Source organism: Pristis pectinata, chromosome 2 (assembly GCF_009764475.1).
Source record: "Pristis pectinata isolate sPriPec2 chromosome 2, sPriPec2.1.pri, whole genome shotgun sequence".
Lineage (NCBI taxonomy): Eukaryota > Metazoa > Chordata > Chondrichthyes > Rhinopristiformes > Pristidae > Pristis > Pristis pectinata.
In genome coordinates this window covers 115,507,862-115,527,414 of record NC_067406.1, presented here as the reverse complement: position 1 = coordinate 115,527,414, position 19,553 = coordinate 115,507,862, and the positions used below count along the sequence as shown (strand labels likewise).

The 19,553-nt window shown below is 40.8% G+C and overlaps 1 protein-coding gene across 2 annotated transcripts in view; it reads left to right on the top strand.

The window, feature by feature from the left end:
* idua (alpha-L-iduronidase) overlaps nucleotides 1–19,553 on the top strand; it is a 166,572-nt gene that overhangs the window by 78,911 nt on the left and 68,108 nt on the right. For both annotated transcript variants that reach the window (XM_052010427.1, XM_052010428.1), the window contains exon 3: nucleotides 16,319–16,401. In XM_052010427.1, coding sequence (XP_051866387.1) covers nucleotides 16,319–16,401 — 83 coding nt within the window. The remainder of the gene's footprint in view (nucleotides 1–16,318; nucleotides 16,402–19,553) is intronic.

Genomic DNA, 19,553 nt, shown 5'->3' with positions numbered 1-19,553 from the left:
CCTAAATTGAATTAAAAATAAGCACAATTAGTAGACACCCAATACTAGAGTGTGAATTCTGACTTCTAATGCCATGCAAGCTCATACTGCGGCTATCGTGCCTATGGATACAGTGTCAAAGGGGGCTTGCAAGGTGTTACAGTCATCCAGCATTCTAAACACCACAGTATTAAGAGAAGTGAAGAGAAGAGAAGAGAAGAGCATTTCTTGAGTGGAAGTAGCCCCTCGGAGCATAAACCTGTTCCCCTTTCGCAGGAAGGCAGTATTTGTTTTGGGACCATAGCAAGAACATGCACATCATGAACCTATGAATCATTCTGACTGCAGAAGCTGTTCACACTATCCATCAGGTAAATTAGTAATGACTAAATTAGACTAAATGACTGATGAAGAACAGCACAGATGTAGGTGAACATTGGCCCATTTCAGAGCTGGCACTGACTGTTGCATCCACCAAAGATAAGATATAAGATATCTTTATCAGTCACATGTACATCAAAACACACAGTGAAATGCATCTTTTTGCGTAGAATGTTCTGGGGGCAGCCGCAAGTGTCGCCATGCTTCCGACGCCAACATAGCATGCCCACAGCTTCCTAACCCGTATGTCTTTGGAATGCGGGAGGAAACCAGAACACCCAGAGGAAACCCACGCAGACACGGGGAGAACGTACAAACTCCTTACAGACAGCGGCTGGAATTGAACCCAGGTCGCTGGCAATGTAATAGTGTTACGCTAACCGCTACCCAAAATGTGCATAGTAAACAAGTACAACATGTTGTGTCTGTAAGAGACATACAGAAGGGCAATCAGTGATAGATATCTGAAGAGAAGTTGGTGACTGAAAGTCCTTAGGGACACTATGACATTCCAGTCTTTTTAAAGTCAGACCCATCAATCAAAACCAACACACTGATTTACAATGTTGGTGCTCAGGTACTGAATGGAGAAACTTTGATCAATTCTGTCTAAAATCATCCAAAGGAAATTTGGATTCTCAGAACGAGTGACACGTTCAAACAAAACTCAAACTGTTGTTGATGACCTTAAGAACTCCAGTAACAACTGGGGATACAAGACTGGAAACAAAAATGGAGAACTGCTGGGAACATGAGCTGAGACAAACCAGCTGAGCCTAACTGATGACACTTATCTCTTTCAACAGTGGACACTGAAAACAAGGTTACAACTCTGACCTCTCTTTTTGTTATCGACAACATCGCAGCACCAAGCCGCGAGATGGCAATAGATCCAATATTGTGTTAAATGTCTTAATATCCAATTGTAATACCATTCCACCATCATTTCTACTTAAGAGAAGCTAACTGGCAGGAAAACATGGCAGACCAGACAAAGAAGTGAAGAGATTAAATCTAAGCAACAGAACTACAAATAGATAGCAAATATGGTGCAAAACACAAAATACAGACTCTGCGTGCCTTTTCATGTTCCACTACTCCTGGACAATTTTTCAGCATGGCTTGTATTGCTGAGCTTTAGATAAGAAGACTGCTGAGGACCATGGAGTGTAGCTTCAAGCAGTTCTGGGCTACCAGAGCACAACTGTAGACTGCATTATCTTAGCCTGAGCTGCAGCAGTCTGATCTGGCTCGCTAATAGGCAACTGCAAATGTTGGCAGCATAAGTGCTGATCTTCTGAGAGAAGACAGTAGGTTCATACTCCATGGGAGCTCTGACACTTTACCAGAATGACATACCCAAGTCCTAGTGTTCTGTTAGCTTGCCATTTGTTGATCTCAAAACTCCTCTGAGGAGTGTTTTATTGAGCCATGACGGCAGCAAGTGAACTTCTGTGTCAGAAATCTAAGACTCCATGACAGCAACTCAGCACACAGTATATAGCTGCCAGGCATTAGTCCATACACCAGACATCAGCCAGCCAACACTGTATCATGATTGTTTCCCCATGTGCTCCTAAGAGGTAACCACCTTTCGTGTGTTGGAAAGGATCATCTCTGAGCTCTACTTAATGTCTTAATGGTGCTCGACTACATGCTCCTTCACATTGAATGTTGTTCATTGACTATAGCTCAACGTTCAACACCATCATGCCCTCAAAACTTGTCATCAAGCTCCAAGCCCTGGGCTTCTGTACCTCCCTCTGCAATTGGATCCTCAAATTCCTCACTGGGAGACCACTATCAGTACGGATCGGAAACCTCTTCTCTTCACTGATCATCAACACAGGCACAGCCCCCTGCTCTACTATATCTATACCTAAGTTTATGTTCATTTATATTTGCCGTGTGTGTAATGTACTGTGCTGCTGCTGCAAAAAGTTAATTTTTATGACATTTATAACCTGGGTATGTATGCCCATGACAATGAACTTGAACTTGATGTGAGCTTTCTGGCATCAATTCTAAAGCACCATACACAGTGGCATGCTTGCCATTCAATCATGGCTGATTCATTTTTTCCTCTCAACCCCATTCTCCTGCCTTCTCCCCATAACCTTTGACACCCTTACTAGTCAAGAACCTATCAACCTCTGCTTTAAATATGCCGTTTGTGGCAATGAATTCCACAGATTCACCACCCTCTGGCTAAAGAAATTCCTCCTCATCTCTGTTCTAAAGGGACATCCTTCTATTCTGAGGCTGTGCCCTCTGGTCCTAGACTCTCCCACTACTGGAAACATCCTCTCCACATCCATTCTATCCAGACCTTTCAATAGGTTTCAATGAGATCATCCCTCATCCTGCTAAACTCCAGTGAATATAGGCCCAGAGCCATCAAACGCTCCTCATATGTTAACCCTTTCATTCCCGGGATCATTCTTATAAACCTCCTCTGGACTTTCTCCAACACCAGCACATCCTTCCTTCGATACAGTGGCATGCAACTGTTTGGGCACCCATGGTCAAAATTTCTGTTATGTGAATAGTTAAGTGATTAGAAGATGAACTGATCTCCAAAAGTCATAAAGTTAAAGATGAAACATTCTTTTCAACATTTTAAGCAAGATTAGTGTATTATTTTTGTTTTGTACAATTTTAGAGTGAAAAAAGGAAAGGAGCACCATGCAAACGTTTGGGCACCCCAAGAGATTTGAGCTCTCTGATAACTTTTACCAAGGTCTCAGACTTTCACTAGCTTGTTAGGGCTATGGCTTGTTCACAGTCATCGTTAGGAAAGGCCAGGTGATGCAAATTTCAAAGCTTTATAAATACCCTGACTGCTCAAACCTTGTCCCAATAATCTGCAGCCATGGGCTCCTCTAAGCAGCTGCCGAGCACTCTGAAAATTAAAATAAATGATGCCCACAAAGCAGGAGAAGGCTATAAGAAGATAGCAAAGCATTTTCAGGTAGCTGTTTCCTCAGTTCGTAATGTAATTAAAAATGGCAGTTAACAAGAACGGTGGAGAAAACATTCCGAGAGAACTGCTCATAGGATTGCTAGAAAGGCAAATCAAAACCCCTGTTTGACTGCAAAAGACCTTAAGGAAGATTTAGCAGACTCTGGAGTGGTGGTGCGCTGTTCTACTGTGCAGTGACACCTGCACAAATATGACCTTCATGGAATAGTCATCAGAAGAAAACCTTTCCTGCGTCCTCACCATAAAATTCAGCGTCAGAAGTTTGCAAAGGGACATCTAAAAAAGTCTGATGCATTTTGGAAACAAGTCCTGTGGACTGATGAGGTTAAAATAGAACTTTTTGGCCGCAATGAGCAAAGGTATGTTTGGAGAAAAAATGGTGCAGAGTTTCATGAAAAGAACACCTCTCCAACTGTTAAGCATGGGGGTGGATCGATCATGCTTTGGGCTTGTGTTGCAGCCAGTGGCACGGGGAACATTTCACTGGTAGAGGGAAGAATGAATTCAATTAAATACCAGCAAATTCTGGAAGCAAACATCACACCATCTGTAAAAAAGCTGAAGATGAAAAGAGGACGGCTTCTTTAACAGGATAACGATCCTAAACACACCTCAAAATCCACAATGGACTACCTCAAGAGGCACAAGCTGAAAATTTTGCTATGACCCTCACAGTTCCCCGACCTAAATTTCATCGAAAATCTGTGGATAGACCTCAAAAGAGCAGTGCATGCAAGACGGCACAAGAATCTCACAGAACTAGAAGCCTTTTGCAAGGAAGAATGGGTGAAAATCCCCCAAACAAGAATTGAAAGACTCTTAGCTGGCTACAGAGAGCGTTCACAAGCTGTGATACTTGCCAAAGGGGGTGTTACTAAGTACTGAGCATGCAGGGTGCCCAAACTTTTGCTTCAGGCCCTTTTCCTTTTTTTGTTATTTTGAAACTATAAAAGACGGAAATAAAAAAGTAACCTTGCTTAAAATATTAAAGAAATGTGTCATCTTTAACTTTATGCCTTTTGGAAATCAGGTCATCTTTTACTCGCTTAGCTATTCACAGTAACAGAAATTGTGACCAGGGTTGCCCATACTTTTGCATGCCACTGTATTTGGCTACCTGAACTCATTGGCATCTTTGCCCTGGCCCATCAAGGTCATTGTCTTAGTTCTCTGCAATATAAGACTGCTAACTTGGGCTTCAGCAAGCCCTTTAAATACTGCAGACTAGTTGGACCTAATATCTCACCATTTGTACATTCTGCCTTGATTCTGTCCTCCAAATTATGCAGTCACACTTGACATAGGATCCATGATCTCACCAATTTCAGTGAGAATGGCAAATCGAAGATTTTGCAGGCTATGGGGAAGGTAAACTACTTCTTAAATTATTTCATTTTAATTTAACCATTTTAACTGTTTAATTATGAGGGAGTACTGTACAGTCATGTAATAATTAAGTTAATGGACCAGCAGTCACATCTCTGAACTATTAATCCAGAGGCACAAATTTAAATGGCAGCTGGAAAATTTAAATTCGAATAACAAAGTAAATCCGGAGTTTTAAAAAAAGCAAGTTTCAGTGGCAGTAACCATGAAACTATCTGTTTGGACAGGCAGAATCTCTAACAATGCAGCACCTAGTTCTGCGCAAGTGTTGGCCTAGATTATAATCTGAAATACTTGTGAGACTATAACTCTTGTTAGTTTTTCAAAATATGTATTATAAAGGTAAATGTGATGTATTTCAAAGTTGAATGCATGTCAATAATTAATCTTTTTTTCCAACTGAAAAGTTCAAAAGAAAGGTCAGGATATAAAAGTTAATCAGGAAACATGTATAATGTTGTAATAAGAGTTCTTATCACAAAGTACAATAGTATTGCCTACTGATTACAGCAAACTGAGCCAATTAATGCTGATCAAGGTATCTCTTAGATTCAGAAGATCAAGGTGTTTGGTAGGAAAGTTCCTGCAAAACATTTTAAGTGGCCAACCAAAGTCCCAGTGGAAATGATAAAGAGTAAATAACTTCAAACTGATAAATGGCATGAGGACTCAACCCAGAAACAATATAATAGTCACAATTTAGAGATAATTTTTAAAAAGGGAATAGAGCAGAGTTCAGGATAGATAATGTGAATTGGAAAAACTGAAGTATGTACAGCAGTGACAAATAAGAAACAGATTAAATTGCATGAAGTAGGCAGCATCAGTGCAGAGGACGGTGTAAGAAAAGCAAAAAAAAAAACTGCAGATGTTGGAAGTCTGAAATAAAACAGAGAGCACCGGAAACAGTCAGGCAGCGTCTACAGAAAAAACAGAGTCAATGTTCCAGGTCAAATACCCCACGTCAGAACTGGGAAAGTGAAAATAAGGTAGTTTTAAATTGCAGAAAAGGTGGAGGAGAAATGGTTAAGACACAGGGAATATTGAAAGGGTGAGGTAATAAAAGTTGATGAAGTCATCTGGTTGATCAGTTAATAAGGGCAGCTAGAGGGAGAGAACACAAAGAAAGGAACATGTAAAAGCTGTGAAATGCAGAGTTGTAAGAAATGTCCAGCAGATCAGGCCTTAATGATGGAGAGTAAAAAAATTGACTAATGTTACGGGTACTGCAGAATTAGCCAGTCAATTCTGATACTCTCAGCAGAAATATAGTGAACGTTATAACAGTATTTAAGGCAGCTTTCTGCAGCAATATGTTCTAGTATCAACTAAAGCACACAAATCAATCTAACAGTGGTCATACAATGAAATTTTAAGTTTGAAAAGGATAAATAAAACCAGAAGGACCATAAGACATAGGAGCAGAATTAGGCTATTCAGCCCATCAAGTCTGCTTGCCATTCAATCATGGCTGATTCATTTTTTCCTCTCAACCCCATTCTCCTGCCTTCTCCCCATAACCTTTGACACCCTTACTAATCAAGAACCTATCAACCTCTGCTTTAAATATGCCGTTTGTGGCAATGAATTCCACAGATTCACCACCCTCTGGCTAAAGAAATTCCTCCTCATCTCTGTTCTAAAGGGACATCCTTCTATTCTGAGGCTGTGCCCTCTGGTCCTAGACTCTCCCACTACTGGAAACATCCTCTCCACATCCATTCTATCCAGACCTTTCAATAGGTTTCAATGAGATCATCCCTCATCCTGCTAAACTCCAGTGAATATAGGCCCAGAGCCATCAAACACTCCTCATATGTTAACCCTTTTGTTCCCAGGATCATTCTTATAAACCTCCTCTGGACCTTCTCCAACACCAGCACATCCTTCCTTCGATACAGTGGCATGCAACTGTTTGGGCACCCATGGTCAAAATTTCTGTTATGTGAATAGTTAAGTGAGTAGAAGATGAACTGATCTCCAAAAGTCATAAAGTTAAAGATGAAACATTCTTTTCAACATTTTAAGCAAGATTAGTGTATTATTTTTGTTTTGTACAATTTTAGAGTGAAAAAAGGAAAGGAGCACCATGCAAACGTTTGGGCACCCCAAGAGATTTGAGCTCTCTGATAACTTTTACCAAGGTCTCAGACCTTCACTAGCTTGTTAGGGCTATGGCTTGTTCACAGTCATCGTTAGGAAAGGCCAGGTGATGCATATTTCAAAGCTTTATAAATACCCTGACTGCTCAAACCTTGTCCCAATAATCTGCAACCATGGGCTCCTCTAAGCAGCTGCCGAGCACTCTGAAAATTAAAATAAATGATGCCCACAAAGCAGGAGAAGGCTATAAGAAGATAGCAAAGCGTTTTCAGGTAGCTGTTTCCTCAGCTGGTAATGTAATTAAGAAATGGCAGTTAACAGGAATGGTGGATGTCAAGTTGAGGTCTGGAAGATCAAGAAAATGTTCTGAGAGAACTGCTCATAGGATTGCAAAGGAAGATCTAAAAAAGCCTGATGCATTTTGGAAACAAGTCCTGTGGACTGATGAGGTTATAATAGAATTTTTTGGCCGCAATGAGCAAAGGTATGTTTGGAGAAAAAAGGTGCAGAATTTCATGAAAAGAACACCTCTCCAACTGTTAAGCATGGGGGTGGATGGATCATGCTTTGGGCTTGTGTTGCAGCCAGTGGCACGGGGAACATTTCACTGGTAGAGGGAAGAATGAATTCAATTAAATACCAGCAAATTCTGGAAGCAAACATCACACCGTCTGTAAAAAAGCTGAAGATGAAAAGAGTCTTCAACAGGATAACAATCCTAAACACACCTCAAAATCCACAATGGACTACCTCAAGAGGCACAAGCTGAAGGTTTTGCCATGGCCCTCACAGTCCCCTGACCTAAACATCATCGAAAATCTGTGGATAGACCTCAAAAGAGTAGTGCATGCAAGATGGCACAAGCATCTCACAGAACTAGGAGCCTTTTGCATGCCACTGTATAGGGCTCAAAACTGCTCACAATACTCCAAATGTGGTCTGACCAATGCCTTATAAAGCCTCAGCATTACATCCTTGCTTTTATATTCTAGTCCTCTCAAAATGAATGCTAGCATTGCATTTGCGTTCCTTACTATGACTTGACCTGCAAGTTAACCTTTTGGGGATCCTACACTTACAGACTCCCAAATCGCTTTGCACCTCTGATTTCTGAATTCTCTCCCCATTTAGAAAACAGTCTATGCCTTTATTCCTTCTACCAAAGTGCATGACCATACACTTCCCTACACTGTATTCCATCTGCCACTTCTTTGTCCATTCTCCCAACCTGTTCAAGTCCTTCTGCAGACTCCCTGCTTCCTCAACACTACCTGCCCCTCCACGTATCTGTATCATCCACAAACTTGGCCACAAAGCCTTAAATTCTATAATCCAGATCGTTAACATATAACGTGAAAAGTAGCAGACCCAACACTGACCGCTGCGGATCACTACTAGTCACTGGCAGCCAAGCAGAAAAGGCCCCCTTTATTCCCACTCTCTGCCTTCTGCCAGTCAGCCAATATCAATCTTCTATCCATGCTAGTTCCTGTAATACCATGGGCTCCTATCTTGTTTAACAGCCTCATGTGCAGTACCTTGTCAAAAGCCTTCTGAAAATCCAAGTAAACAACATCCACTGACTCTCCTTTGTCTAGCCTGACTGTTACTTCCTCAAAGAATTCCAACAGATTTGTCAGGCAAGATCTCCCCTTAAGGAAACCATGCTGACTTTGGCCTATTTTATCATGAGCTTCCAAGTACCCTGAAACCTTATCCTTAATAATGGACTCTAACATCTTACCAACCACTGAAGTCAGGCTAACCGGCCTATAATTTCCAGTCTTTTGCCTCCCTCCCTTCTTAAAGAGTGGAGTGACGTTGCGATTTTCCAGTCCTCCGAAACCATTCCTGCATTTAGTGATTCTTGAAAGATCACCACTAATGCCTCCACAAACTCTTCAGCTACCTCCTTCAAGCCCTGGGATGTAGTTCATCCGGTCCAGGTGACTTATCTACCTTCAGACCTTTCAGCTTCCCAAGCACCTTTTCCTTAGTAATAGCACCTTCTCCTTAGTAATAGCACCTTCTCCTTAGTAATCTTCTGATCCTATGTCACTTCTTGCTAAGGATTTGATTTCATTTTTTAATCAACAAAGCCACCCCACCCCTCTGCCCAACTGCCTGTCTTTTCGATAGGATGTGTATCCTTGGATGTTTAGCTCCCCAGCTGAGATCTTCTTTCAACTACGACTCTCTGATGCCCACAATGTCATACCTGCCAATTTCTAACTGCGCTATAAGCTCATCTACCTTGTTTTGTATACTATGTGCATTCAAATATAACACCTTCAGTCCTGTATCACCACCCTTCTTCTCAAATTTGTCTCCATCTTGCCTGAAGTTAAATTTTCATCCCTTTCTAAACTTTCTGTCTTATTCTTTATTCTGGAGACTTCAGTAACCTCTCCTGCACTCTCCTTCCCTTTTACTTTATCCATACTTTTCCAGTCTGTTGAACCCTCCCCCCTACTATTTAGTTTAAAGCCCTATCCACAGCCCTAGTTATGCAATTCGCCAGGACCCTGGTCCCAGCATGGTTCCAGTGGACCCTGTGCAATCGGAACAGCTTCCTCCTTCCCTAATACTGGTGCCAACATCCCATGAATTCAAACCTGCTTCTCCCACACCAATCTTTGAGCCATGCATTTAACTCTCTGATCTTACTGACACTGTGCCAATTTGCTCATGGCTCGGGTAGCAATCCACAGGTTATTACCTTTTTGGTTTTGCTTTTTAATTTAGACCCTAGCTGCTCAAGTTCCCTCAGCAGAACCCCTTTCCTTGTTCTACCTACATCATTGGTACCCACATGGACCATGGCAACTGGATCATTCCCCTCCCATTCCAACTTCTTCTGCAAGTCAAATGAGACGTCCTGAACCCGGGCACCAGGCAGGCAACAGAGCCTTTGGTTCTCTTGATCCTTGCGACAGAGGATTGCCTATTCCCCTGACTACTGTATACTATCCCCAATTACAACTACATTTCTCTTCTTTGTCCCCTCTTGAATGGCTCCCTGAACCACAGTGCCACAGTTCGGTTGCTCATCCTTCCTACACCCCCCACTCTGATCTGCACAGGGAGCAAGAATCTCAAACCTGTTGGACAAGGTCAAGGGCTGAGGAACCTCCAGCACTACCTCTTGGATCCCCGTACCTGCCTCACTCAGTCACACCCTCTTGTCCCTGACCACAGACAGAATTTGAAGTAGTTCATCTAATGGGTGTGACTGCCTCCTGAAACACAGCGTCCAGGTAACTCTCCCCCTCCCTGATGCGTTGCAGTGTTTGAACCTCAGATTGCAGGTCATCAACTTTGAGCCTGAGTTCCTTGAGCAACCAACACTTGCTGCGGATGTGGTCCCCAGGAACCACAAAGGGGTCCACCAGCTCCCACATCATGCAGCTACAGCACATCACCTGATCCTGCATCCCTACTTTATTTAATTAGTTGTAATTTTGTATCTTTTTACTTAACTGCTATATAAAAAAGTCCTTACCTGTTCTTACCTGATACTCACCTGTGCCTACTCGCCGAAGACCAAGTAATATTCACTTTATTGGGATAAGACAAGAGACAAACAACAAACTGGTTGAAACTCATGGCGAGAAACTTGATGCATTTGTGTCCATTTTAAAATGCATACTATGAATAAAAGTTATTCTGCACATTTTTTTAACATAATTGTGCCCATTTCCCTTTGAAATGTCAACCGTGGGGAAATTGATTGTATTCTTCTGGGCACCTCTCATCTCAGTGAGAGTGTCCTTGGTATGGTTCACACAGGTGACAACAGCATCATTGTACAAAATGGTCAATTCATCATCAAAGATCAAAATTGGTGCAAATGCGTGCAGCCTTCAATGTATGTTTGCACTGAATGTAATTCAAGGAGCAAAAGCTGCAACAATACATATGTGAACTGAACTGACCCTCCTGGGATGTTAATATTTTGCTTGCTTATTGTGCCAGCTTGACTGGTCACTAATCGGCATGTGCACCAGATCAGTTCTGTGTGTTTTGAGTGCCTGCTCTCATCTCTGGCTGCAAAATGCAATGTGGCTCACTGTGCCTCGGGGCAAAGTAAACCACAGGGCTAAATGTTGGGATCACGGGTGAGGTGTTGGGTGTGGCCAGACATAGTGAAGGCGTGTGCCCCTACCCTGTGTTTCCCTCCTCTCTATGACTATGGCTGCCACAGATGCTGAAACCTGTTTCCTATAATCCCCAGGGGCAATGTAGCAGTTGTTGGAAATTGTGCAAGTCACATTTTAACATTCCAACCTGAATGGGAAACCACTAATGACATCTTTTAAGGCAAAATTCACCAATTTAGCAATTTTTATTTTTTGACAGGTACCCATTTTTGTGTTAAAACTAAACTCAACACTCCTTTAGCACACTTAACTGAAAGGTATCTGTTCCAAGCATTATTCTGTGAAACTACAGAGAAACATGGGTAAAGCGCAAAATTAATTTGCCTTAACACAGGATTAGTGTGCCTCCATAAGCACAAAGAGTTCTGCTCACCAAACAAAACAACCATAATCTATCAAAGAGTGAAGGTTAAACATCAGGGAAGGAGCATACAAAAATACAAAGAAGTGTATCCAGGGACTAATGAAGGTAAAAGACATTGCAAAAAAAAACAAAATGCTAACATGTATGTGATAAAAAAAGAATGTCAGATTAACTCAAGAATTGTTTACGGTATTACCAGATGATAAAGGTAGTCAAGGTTAAAAACTATAATATTTCATTTCAGTGTAAGGAAATTGTGGCACAATTGTTGAATAATTACTTTTTACATGTTTCTACACATCCTTGAAAGTTGACCTCAGAACCTGCATGTGGATGTGTTCTTTTAAGGTGAGCATCCATGGTAACTAGGACCCCGCAATTCATATACTTTATTCAACCACTTCAAGGATTCTGCTGAGGAGGTAGAATATTCTCACCTACTCTTTGAGTTACATGGGGAGCGTAGCCCATTTGCTCCAACTGCTCCAAACTTTGTGTTCCAAGCAACCCTCCTTAGATGTCATTATCATATTATTGTTTGTGGGAGTTTGCTGGCTGTTCTGATTATTTACACAAGACGTATAGTGTAAACGTACTTAAATGTGAGATGTTTGGTATTTCTTTTTGTTATGACCCCCTCATCGATGTTATTGTTATAATTGGTACAGAAGCAGTTCCGTCTCCTCTTTTTATCATCTTTGTTTTCTTCTTTTTCCCTGTTTTAAGTTAAGTTTTAAGTTTTATTTACAGCGTGGTAACAGGCCCTTCCGCCCCAACGAGTCCGCGCCGCCCATTTTAAACCCAAATTAACTTACCCGTACTTCTTTGGAATGTGAGCGGAAACCAAAGCACCCGAGTTATCATCTGTAAGAAAGGAGGTTATTGCATGAGCATTGCACCTTTGTGGTTAGAGGAGGATAAAACCTGTGGCTGTATGGTGCCCACTGACAGTGTAGGTTTGCAGCCAGTAAACTGCTGATCTAATCCTTGAATAACTGAAAGAAAACAGTGCCTCCACTTCACTCTCACAGTCTGTTTCTCATATGTTGAGGTGGAGAATGAGGCGAGTTCTTTGAAATTTCAATTTGCCCTATAAAGCAGATTAATGATGACATTTGAAATCTGCTTTCCTGCTGACATCTGATGTAATGAAATGGAATGGAATGACCTTGCTAAAGTTTAAGTTTGTTTTTTAAATGCTGTACATGGAAGAAAGTACAGTAAGGAAAGATTATTACATGCAACAAGTTACATCAAAGCACATAGAAACAGAAATAGATTTTTGGCCCAGTGGGACAGTACCAGTGTTTATCTTCCACTTGAGCCATTTCCTTTTTTACTCTATGTAACTCCATCACTGTATCAGGAACACCTGGATTCAACTGAGATCCTGTGGATTTTAATACATTTTCTAGGACTGCATATTTACAGGATCATCTTGCCCATTCCTATAGGTGACCTGCTTATCATTGCAAAGAAGTAGGTTACTTCTAGGGTTAGACAACTGGATCACAGAGATTAGATCCCTTGCCCCTACTTTAACATTTGGATTGAGTTAAAATCAGTGCAGTAGACTTTGGAATTTCATTATTTATCATGTGGACCACACTTTACCCAACCTCCTTATGACAATAACAGCTAAAAGGAATGTGCCCTCGTTCACTCTCAACCTGCTCCCAGCTGCTTTAAGCACTTGAATGCCCCTTCTCTGTAGTGACATGAAGCCCCATCCACTTAATGTAATCAAAATTTTTAAAAATTACTTATTTTCAATAAGTACTGAGACTGGAAATAGAGCAGACTTATTCTGTTGCCTTTTACCATTAAAGTTTCCTATTCCACCTAGACAAAAGGCTTGTTCAATTGATTATTTTATCCTACATCCGTCTTTCTTAGCTCCAGGTTACAGATGTTATTTTAACGTAGAATATAGAACAGTACAGCACAATACAGGCCCTTCGGCCCACAATGTTGTGCCGACCTTTAAACCGCGCTTAAGACTATCTAACCCCTTCCCCCCACATATCCCTCTATTTTAAATTCCTCCATATGCTTATCTAGTAATCTCTTGAATTTGACCAAAGTACCTGCCTCCACCACCACCCCAGGCAGTGCATTCCATGCCCCAACCACTCTCTGGGTATAAATATCTTGAAATACCTCCCTTGAACTTCCCACCCATTACTTTAAAGCCATGCCCTCTTGTATTGAGCATTGGTGCCCTGGGAAAGAGGCACTGGCTGTCCACTCTATCTATTCCTATTAATATTTTGTACACCTCTATCATGTCTCCTCTCATCCTCCTTCTCTGCAAAGAGCAAAGCCCCAGCTCCCTTAGTCTCTCCTCATAATGCATACTCTATAAACCAGGCAGCATCCTGGTAAATCTCTTCTGCACCCTTTCCAATGCTTCCACATCCTTCCTATAATGAGGCGACCAGAACTGGACACAGTACTCCAAGTGTGGTCTAACCAGAGTTTTATCGAGCTGCATCATTACCTCGCGGCTCTTAAACTTGATCCCTCAACTTATGAAAACTAACACCCCATAAGCTTTCTTAACTACCCTATCCACCTGTGAGGCAACTTTCAGGGATCTGTGGATATGAACCCCCAGATCCCTCTGTTCCTCCACACTACCAAGAATCCTGCCATTAACTTTGTACTCTGCCTTGGAGTTTGTCCTTCCAAAGTGTACCACCTCACACTTCTCCGGATTGAATTCCATCTGCCACTTCTCAGCCTAGCTCTGCATCCTATCAATGTCCCTCTGCAATCTTCGACAATCCTCTACACTATCCACAACACCACCAACCTTTGTGTTGTCCGCAAAATTGCCAACCCACCCTTCTACCCCCTCATCCAAGTCATTAGTAAAAATCACGAAAAGCGGAGGTCCCAGAACCGATCCTTGTGGGACACCACTAGTCACAACCCTCCAATCTGAATGCACTCCCTCCACCACAACCCTCTGCTTTCTACAGGCAAGCCAATTTTAAGTCCTTTTTAGGTCCTACCTTAGTAGAGATTAGTATGTTTGGTTGATAAAAAGCTACCTTTTGTGTTTGAATCCTGTTCCTACCTAAATGCTGATAAAATATATATATTTTGATTATATCTTTTCAGCAACACAATGAATTATTTGTGAACCAATAATTTTCACAAACATATATATTGCAAAAATAATTGTTTCAAGATCATGAGCTAATATCATCAAAGTGACATGACTTACATTGCAGGTGTTTGAAAATCTAGAGATGAATGTAGGTTATCAAATAGAATGTATTTTTAATAGCTCTATTGAGAAAAATGTTGGAATACAAAATGATGTAGGAGTAATTTTCTAACAATGGTTAAAAAATCAAGTATATTGCATAGCCTATATGATCAAAATGTATCCTTAGCAGAAAAGATTGAAGAAGCAGAACATATTTATTATTCCTTATTTATAATCTTGCCTTTATACTCAGTTGCAGTAAGATAGAAATGTGTGCTTATGTCTGTGCTTTAGGTATGTTTAGAAATGTTGTGTAAAGTGGCTGGTGCTGCTCCCTGTCTTTGCTTGGGGTTGTCACACAGCAAAGGTCATGTCCACTGTGCTCTAAAAATAGGGAATCTCCACATTGCAATTCGGAGAGCAGCTCTTTGGCCACTGGTTCAGAAGGATCATGGTGATGCCTTTCACTGTGAGAGATAGCAGGGAGACCCATCTGTAGTTCCCACAGTTGGACTTGACTCCTTCCTCAAAGTCGGTCATGATTATGGCATCTCTGAGTTCCTCTGGTACATCCTCCTCTTCCCAAGTGAATGATGAGATTGTGAATTTATGACTGAATCTCTTCTCCACTGACTTTTAGGATTTCTTCTCCTGAGGCCTTGTTATTTTATTATTGGTATATGGCGTCAACTACTTGTTGGTCAGAAATGGAAGCAAGCCTGGCCCAAATAGGCTGCTGTGAGATGGAGTCAAAGGGCATTCACACAAGAATCGTGGTTGAGGAGGTCTTTGAAGTGTTTCTTCTAGTGACTATTGAAAACCTCTCTGTCCTTGTTGAGTTCCGCTTTGTTCTTGGTTCTCATTGAGGTGAAGTCTTGGATGTTTGGAGCATAGGTGGATTTTACTGAGGAACCTGTGCATGTCATGGCTCTTAGTGAGTTGCTCAGCCTCCTACACTCCTTCCATTCAGCATTTGAACATCAAGTCCTCAAAGCTCATGATCCAGTGGGCAGCAGCGCCCTCCTTGAGACCTGGGTTACCCACAGCAGCCACCTCAAAGCACGAGAAAAATACCAGCAAATACTTATCTGCAAAATCCTCTAAATTTACAGGAAGAATAAGGGAACAAACATCAGTGCCCTCCCCCATACTGACATCCCCAATACTGATACCACAATTACACATAGCTACAATGGGCAGGCCACACACCAGACTCTTGATACAGACACTCTATTCTGATTTCTGTCATGGGAAGAGATTGCCAGGTGGGCAGAGAGAAGGATTTCAAGATGTGCTCAAGGTCTCCTTGAAAAGAAATGCAACATCCCCACTGACTGCTGGGAATCTCTGGCTCGTGACTGCACTGCTGAAAGTGGAGAAAGAGCATTTGGAATGGTACTGAGAACTTCGAGTCCATGTATCGGGAGCACACAGAAACCCAGCATAAATTGCAGAGGAGCACACCATTTCACAAACTACCCACCGACTCATCCCATCAGACACCTCCTACCCCATTTGTGAATGAGTTTATGGTGCTACATCTGCATCATCAGTCACAGCAGAACCCGTAAAACCAGAAAGGAAGCAAGTCATCCTAAATCCTGAGAGATTGTCCAGTGTATGTGCAAGAGAAAAATGTAAATGAAAGAACTTGGAAGCTAACAGCAATTTGGAATAATCTGGATGAGTTAGATTTTATATTTTACTGTACATAAGATATTTTTTCTTATCTCCTTTCTGAGCAGAGAGATAAATGGCAAGCCACAGTACAATTTTACGAACTTGGATCGTTTAATTCACAGAATCTGGGAAAATGACTTAACACCAGGTAAGTCACAAACAAAAATTAAATACGAAAGGCACAGGGTACAATTCCCAAGGTGCTTCTTGCAACCCTTTGCCATAACATCAAAAGATCAACAGAAACACAATTATCAAGGCAATATTTTACACAATGTCTTCATCATGCAACAAATAGTTTGATGATTCCTCTCAAATTCTGTTCCAAGTACTTTATTCAATTTCTTCAAACCCAGACCACCCTGGTAAATCACCTTTGCTAACCTGAAGTCAAAACCTTGCAAGTCTATTGAATAATTATAATGATCTATTAGCACCAAGTAAAACATGCCTCACTGGCAGATGGCTGAAGACTGGGATGTTTTATATTGACTTCCCTTACCCCTCTTCATTGGCAACTGTTGGCGACCTTAGTTTCATGTCATATCTTGGACACTCCACCAACTTTTCCTTCTCTTTTGAGCATCTCACCATGTTCCAACTCTCACAGCTCTTAATTAAAGTTGCTATTCGCCATTGCCACTCCTAAGTCTCTCACTAACTCCTTCATGAGATTCCCTCTTGTGGTAAATTGTTTACCATTTTTAATAATTTCAAGTTTTCACCAGAAATTCCTTGGTTCTTCTCAGAACTTATTGTCTTCCTGTTTTCTGAAAATATCATTGTTATATAAGCACCTACAGATCCTTTCCCTGATGCTTGTTAACATTATCGTGTTCACTGCAAGTAAACTTTAAAAACTTTCTTTTAGGTTACTTACTCCCATGCCCTATCGATTTGAAGCATTAACATTTTCTCTCCCTTCACAGATATGGAGTATTTTCTACTTTTATTCCAGATTTATAATATCTACAGTATTTAGCTCTTTACCACAATGTTAATCCACTAATTATTTCAAGACCTCTGCAACTATTGGCTTAGCTGAATCATCCTCTTTAGCATCTAGAATTGCCTCTCACTGTTCTCTGATCTTCTGCAAGTTTGAGGGGTGTAATTTTATGTACACCACCACACAACTGGCTTATCTATCTCTTTCTTTACTCACCTCTCCATTTACTCCAAATCATCTGAGTACACAAAAAGACTAGTCTCCTTTTTGCAATGATAAGCATAAGAAGTAAAGCCTCAAAAGGAGATTGGTCTGTCTTTGTTTTAGGAAGCTTTTGAAAGGAAAAGGGAGTTGCTAAAGGGGCAGGGAGATTTAAAGAGGGGGAAGAGGTTCCAGAATGTGGGATTAGACAAGAATTTATTTCTGATAATACTTCTGCAAAGCTTCCTATCACATTTCACAAAGTTAAAGGTGCTGCATAAATGCAAATGCATTTATGAAACTGCTGTATCAGGTATTTGGGTTTCGTTTGTCATCGTTCTACTGAACGCCCCCACCCCACCAGATTTCTATCTGCTTAATAGTAGCTTTCATCTGCTTAAAGCATGAAACACACCACCCTGTCTTTCCATGGAGGTAGATAGGGGCAGTGCCTTGTGGCAGTGGTAACTATTTAGAGACATATTGGAACAAGTTCTGGAACATGATACTGTCTTATTCACATGTTGTGAATATTGACATGCTGATATGGATGTGCTTTCATAGTTGGCAATGGGTGTGACTTGATCAAATTTCCTTTTATTTAAAAATAAAAAAGGAGGTAAAGCAACAGTGGCAAATATACCAGTGGTTTCAGTTCAGAAAATTTCAGTGGGGGATCTTAAGTGGATTAAAAATCAAAACACTGCAAATGCTGGAAATCTGAAATAAAAACAGAAAGCACCGGATATACTCAACAGGTCAATCAGAATCTGTGGAAAGGGTAGTAGAGTTAAGCAGAGTTTCAGCTTAATAACTTTTCATCAGAACTGAGAAAAGAGATTAAACATATTTTATGTTTGCAGAGAAGGGGGAAGAGTGGAGACAACAAAGGGAATGTCTGTGATAGGATGGAGAAATGGAATGACACTTAGTAGCAGTGCTGGCTGAGAGAAAATGGTGAAGTTTGATCTGTCTAGAGGAGGCTTAAATAGAAGGTGATAATTAACAATGAAGGAGGGAGAAAAAAGTCAAACAGTGTTGAAATTGTGAGATATTAAGTACTTCAGATCCTGGAAATCTTAAATTGAAAACAGAAAATCCTAGAAATACTCAGTAGATCAGGAGATGAAGTTAACATTTCTGGTCTATACAAATCAGACAGAAATCCTTTTGGAAGTGTTAACTCTGTTTCTCTCTCCAAAAATGTTGCCTGACCTGCTGATTACTTCCAGTATTTTCTGCTCTGTAGAACTTCCCTCTTTGACCAAGTTTTTGGTCCTCTCTCCTAATGTCTATTTTTGTGCCTTGGTATCCTTTTATATTGTTTGTTAATGTTCTTGTGAAGTGCCTTGCAACATTTTACTATGTTAAATCTGGTATATAAATGGATATTGTTGTTACAAGTTCCTTGGATATCCAGATATTGAGCTAGAGTAGATGTTGTGAAAGGTATCTGATCTGTAGCAATATTGTTAGTAAGAATGCCCATATTTCTTAGCTTCCCTAATGAAATAACTGAACTAAGTGATTTCAGTAGCACTGGCAACTCCTTCCAGACTAACAGTATCATTGTCATATGCCTACAAGGTTCTTTCTGTAGCATATAACTATGAAAAAGATCTGCAGTGATCTAAGAATGTTTTCAGCTGTCATCACCCCTTAAACAAGCTGCTGCTTCAGTCATTCAAATAGAAAATGCTCCACTTTAACCCATTGCAACCTTTTACAGGCAATGGCCAAATCTCTCTTTGTGTTGTCCAGTAATGTACGTATATCTATAAGCAGTCATATTACTGCTCCACCACAGCTGTACAAAGATGGGACCTGGGTGAATACTGATGTGAGTTAGACATGGATTTGTATTTATAAGTGGCATTTCTGCACTGCTGCTAACCACTTAATGGGAGAAAACTACATGCTTTAGAAAGAGAGATCCAGAGTTTGGTTCCCAATGCATTTTGAATTTGGTCATCTCAGTCAGGGTAACAATTGATCGATTTTAATGTCTCTAGGTTACACACCAGGAAAAAGAAACATTTATGCTGTCTTCATTCCTTATTATAAAGTGTTTTTGCTGCAATAAGCTTGAATGTAAATAGAGTTTGTTGATGCTGTATTCCAGACTCACCATTTAGATTACCAATGAAGAA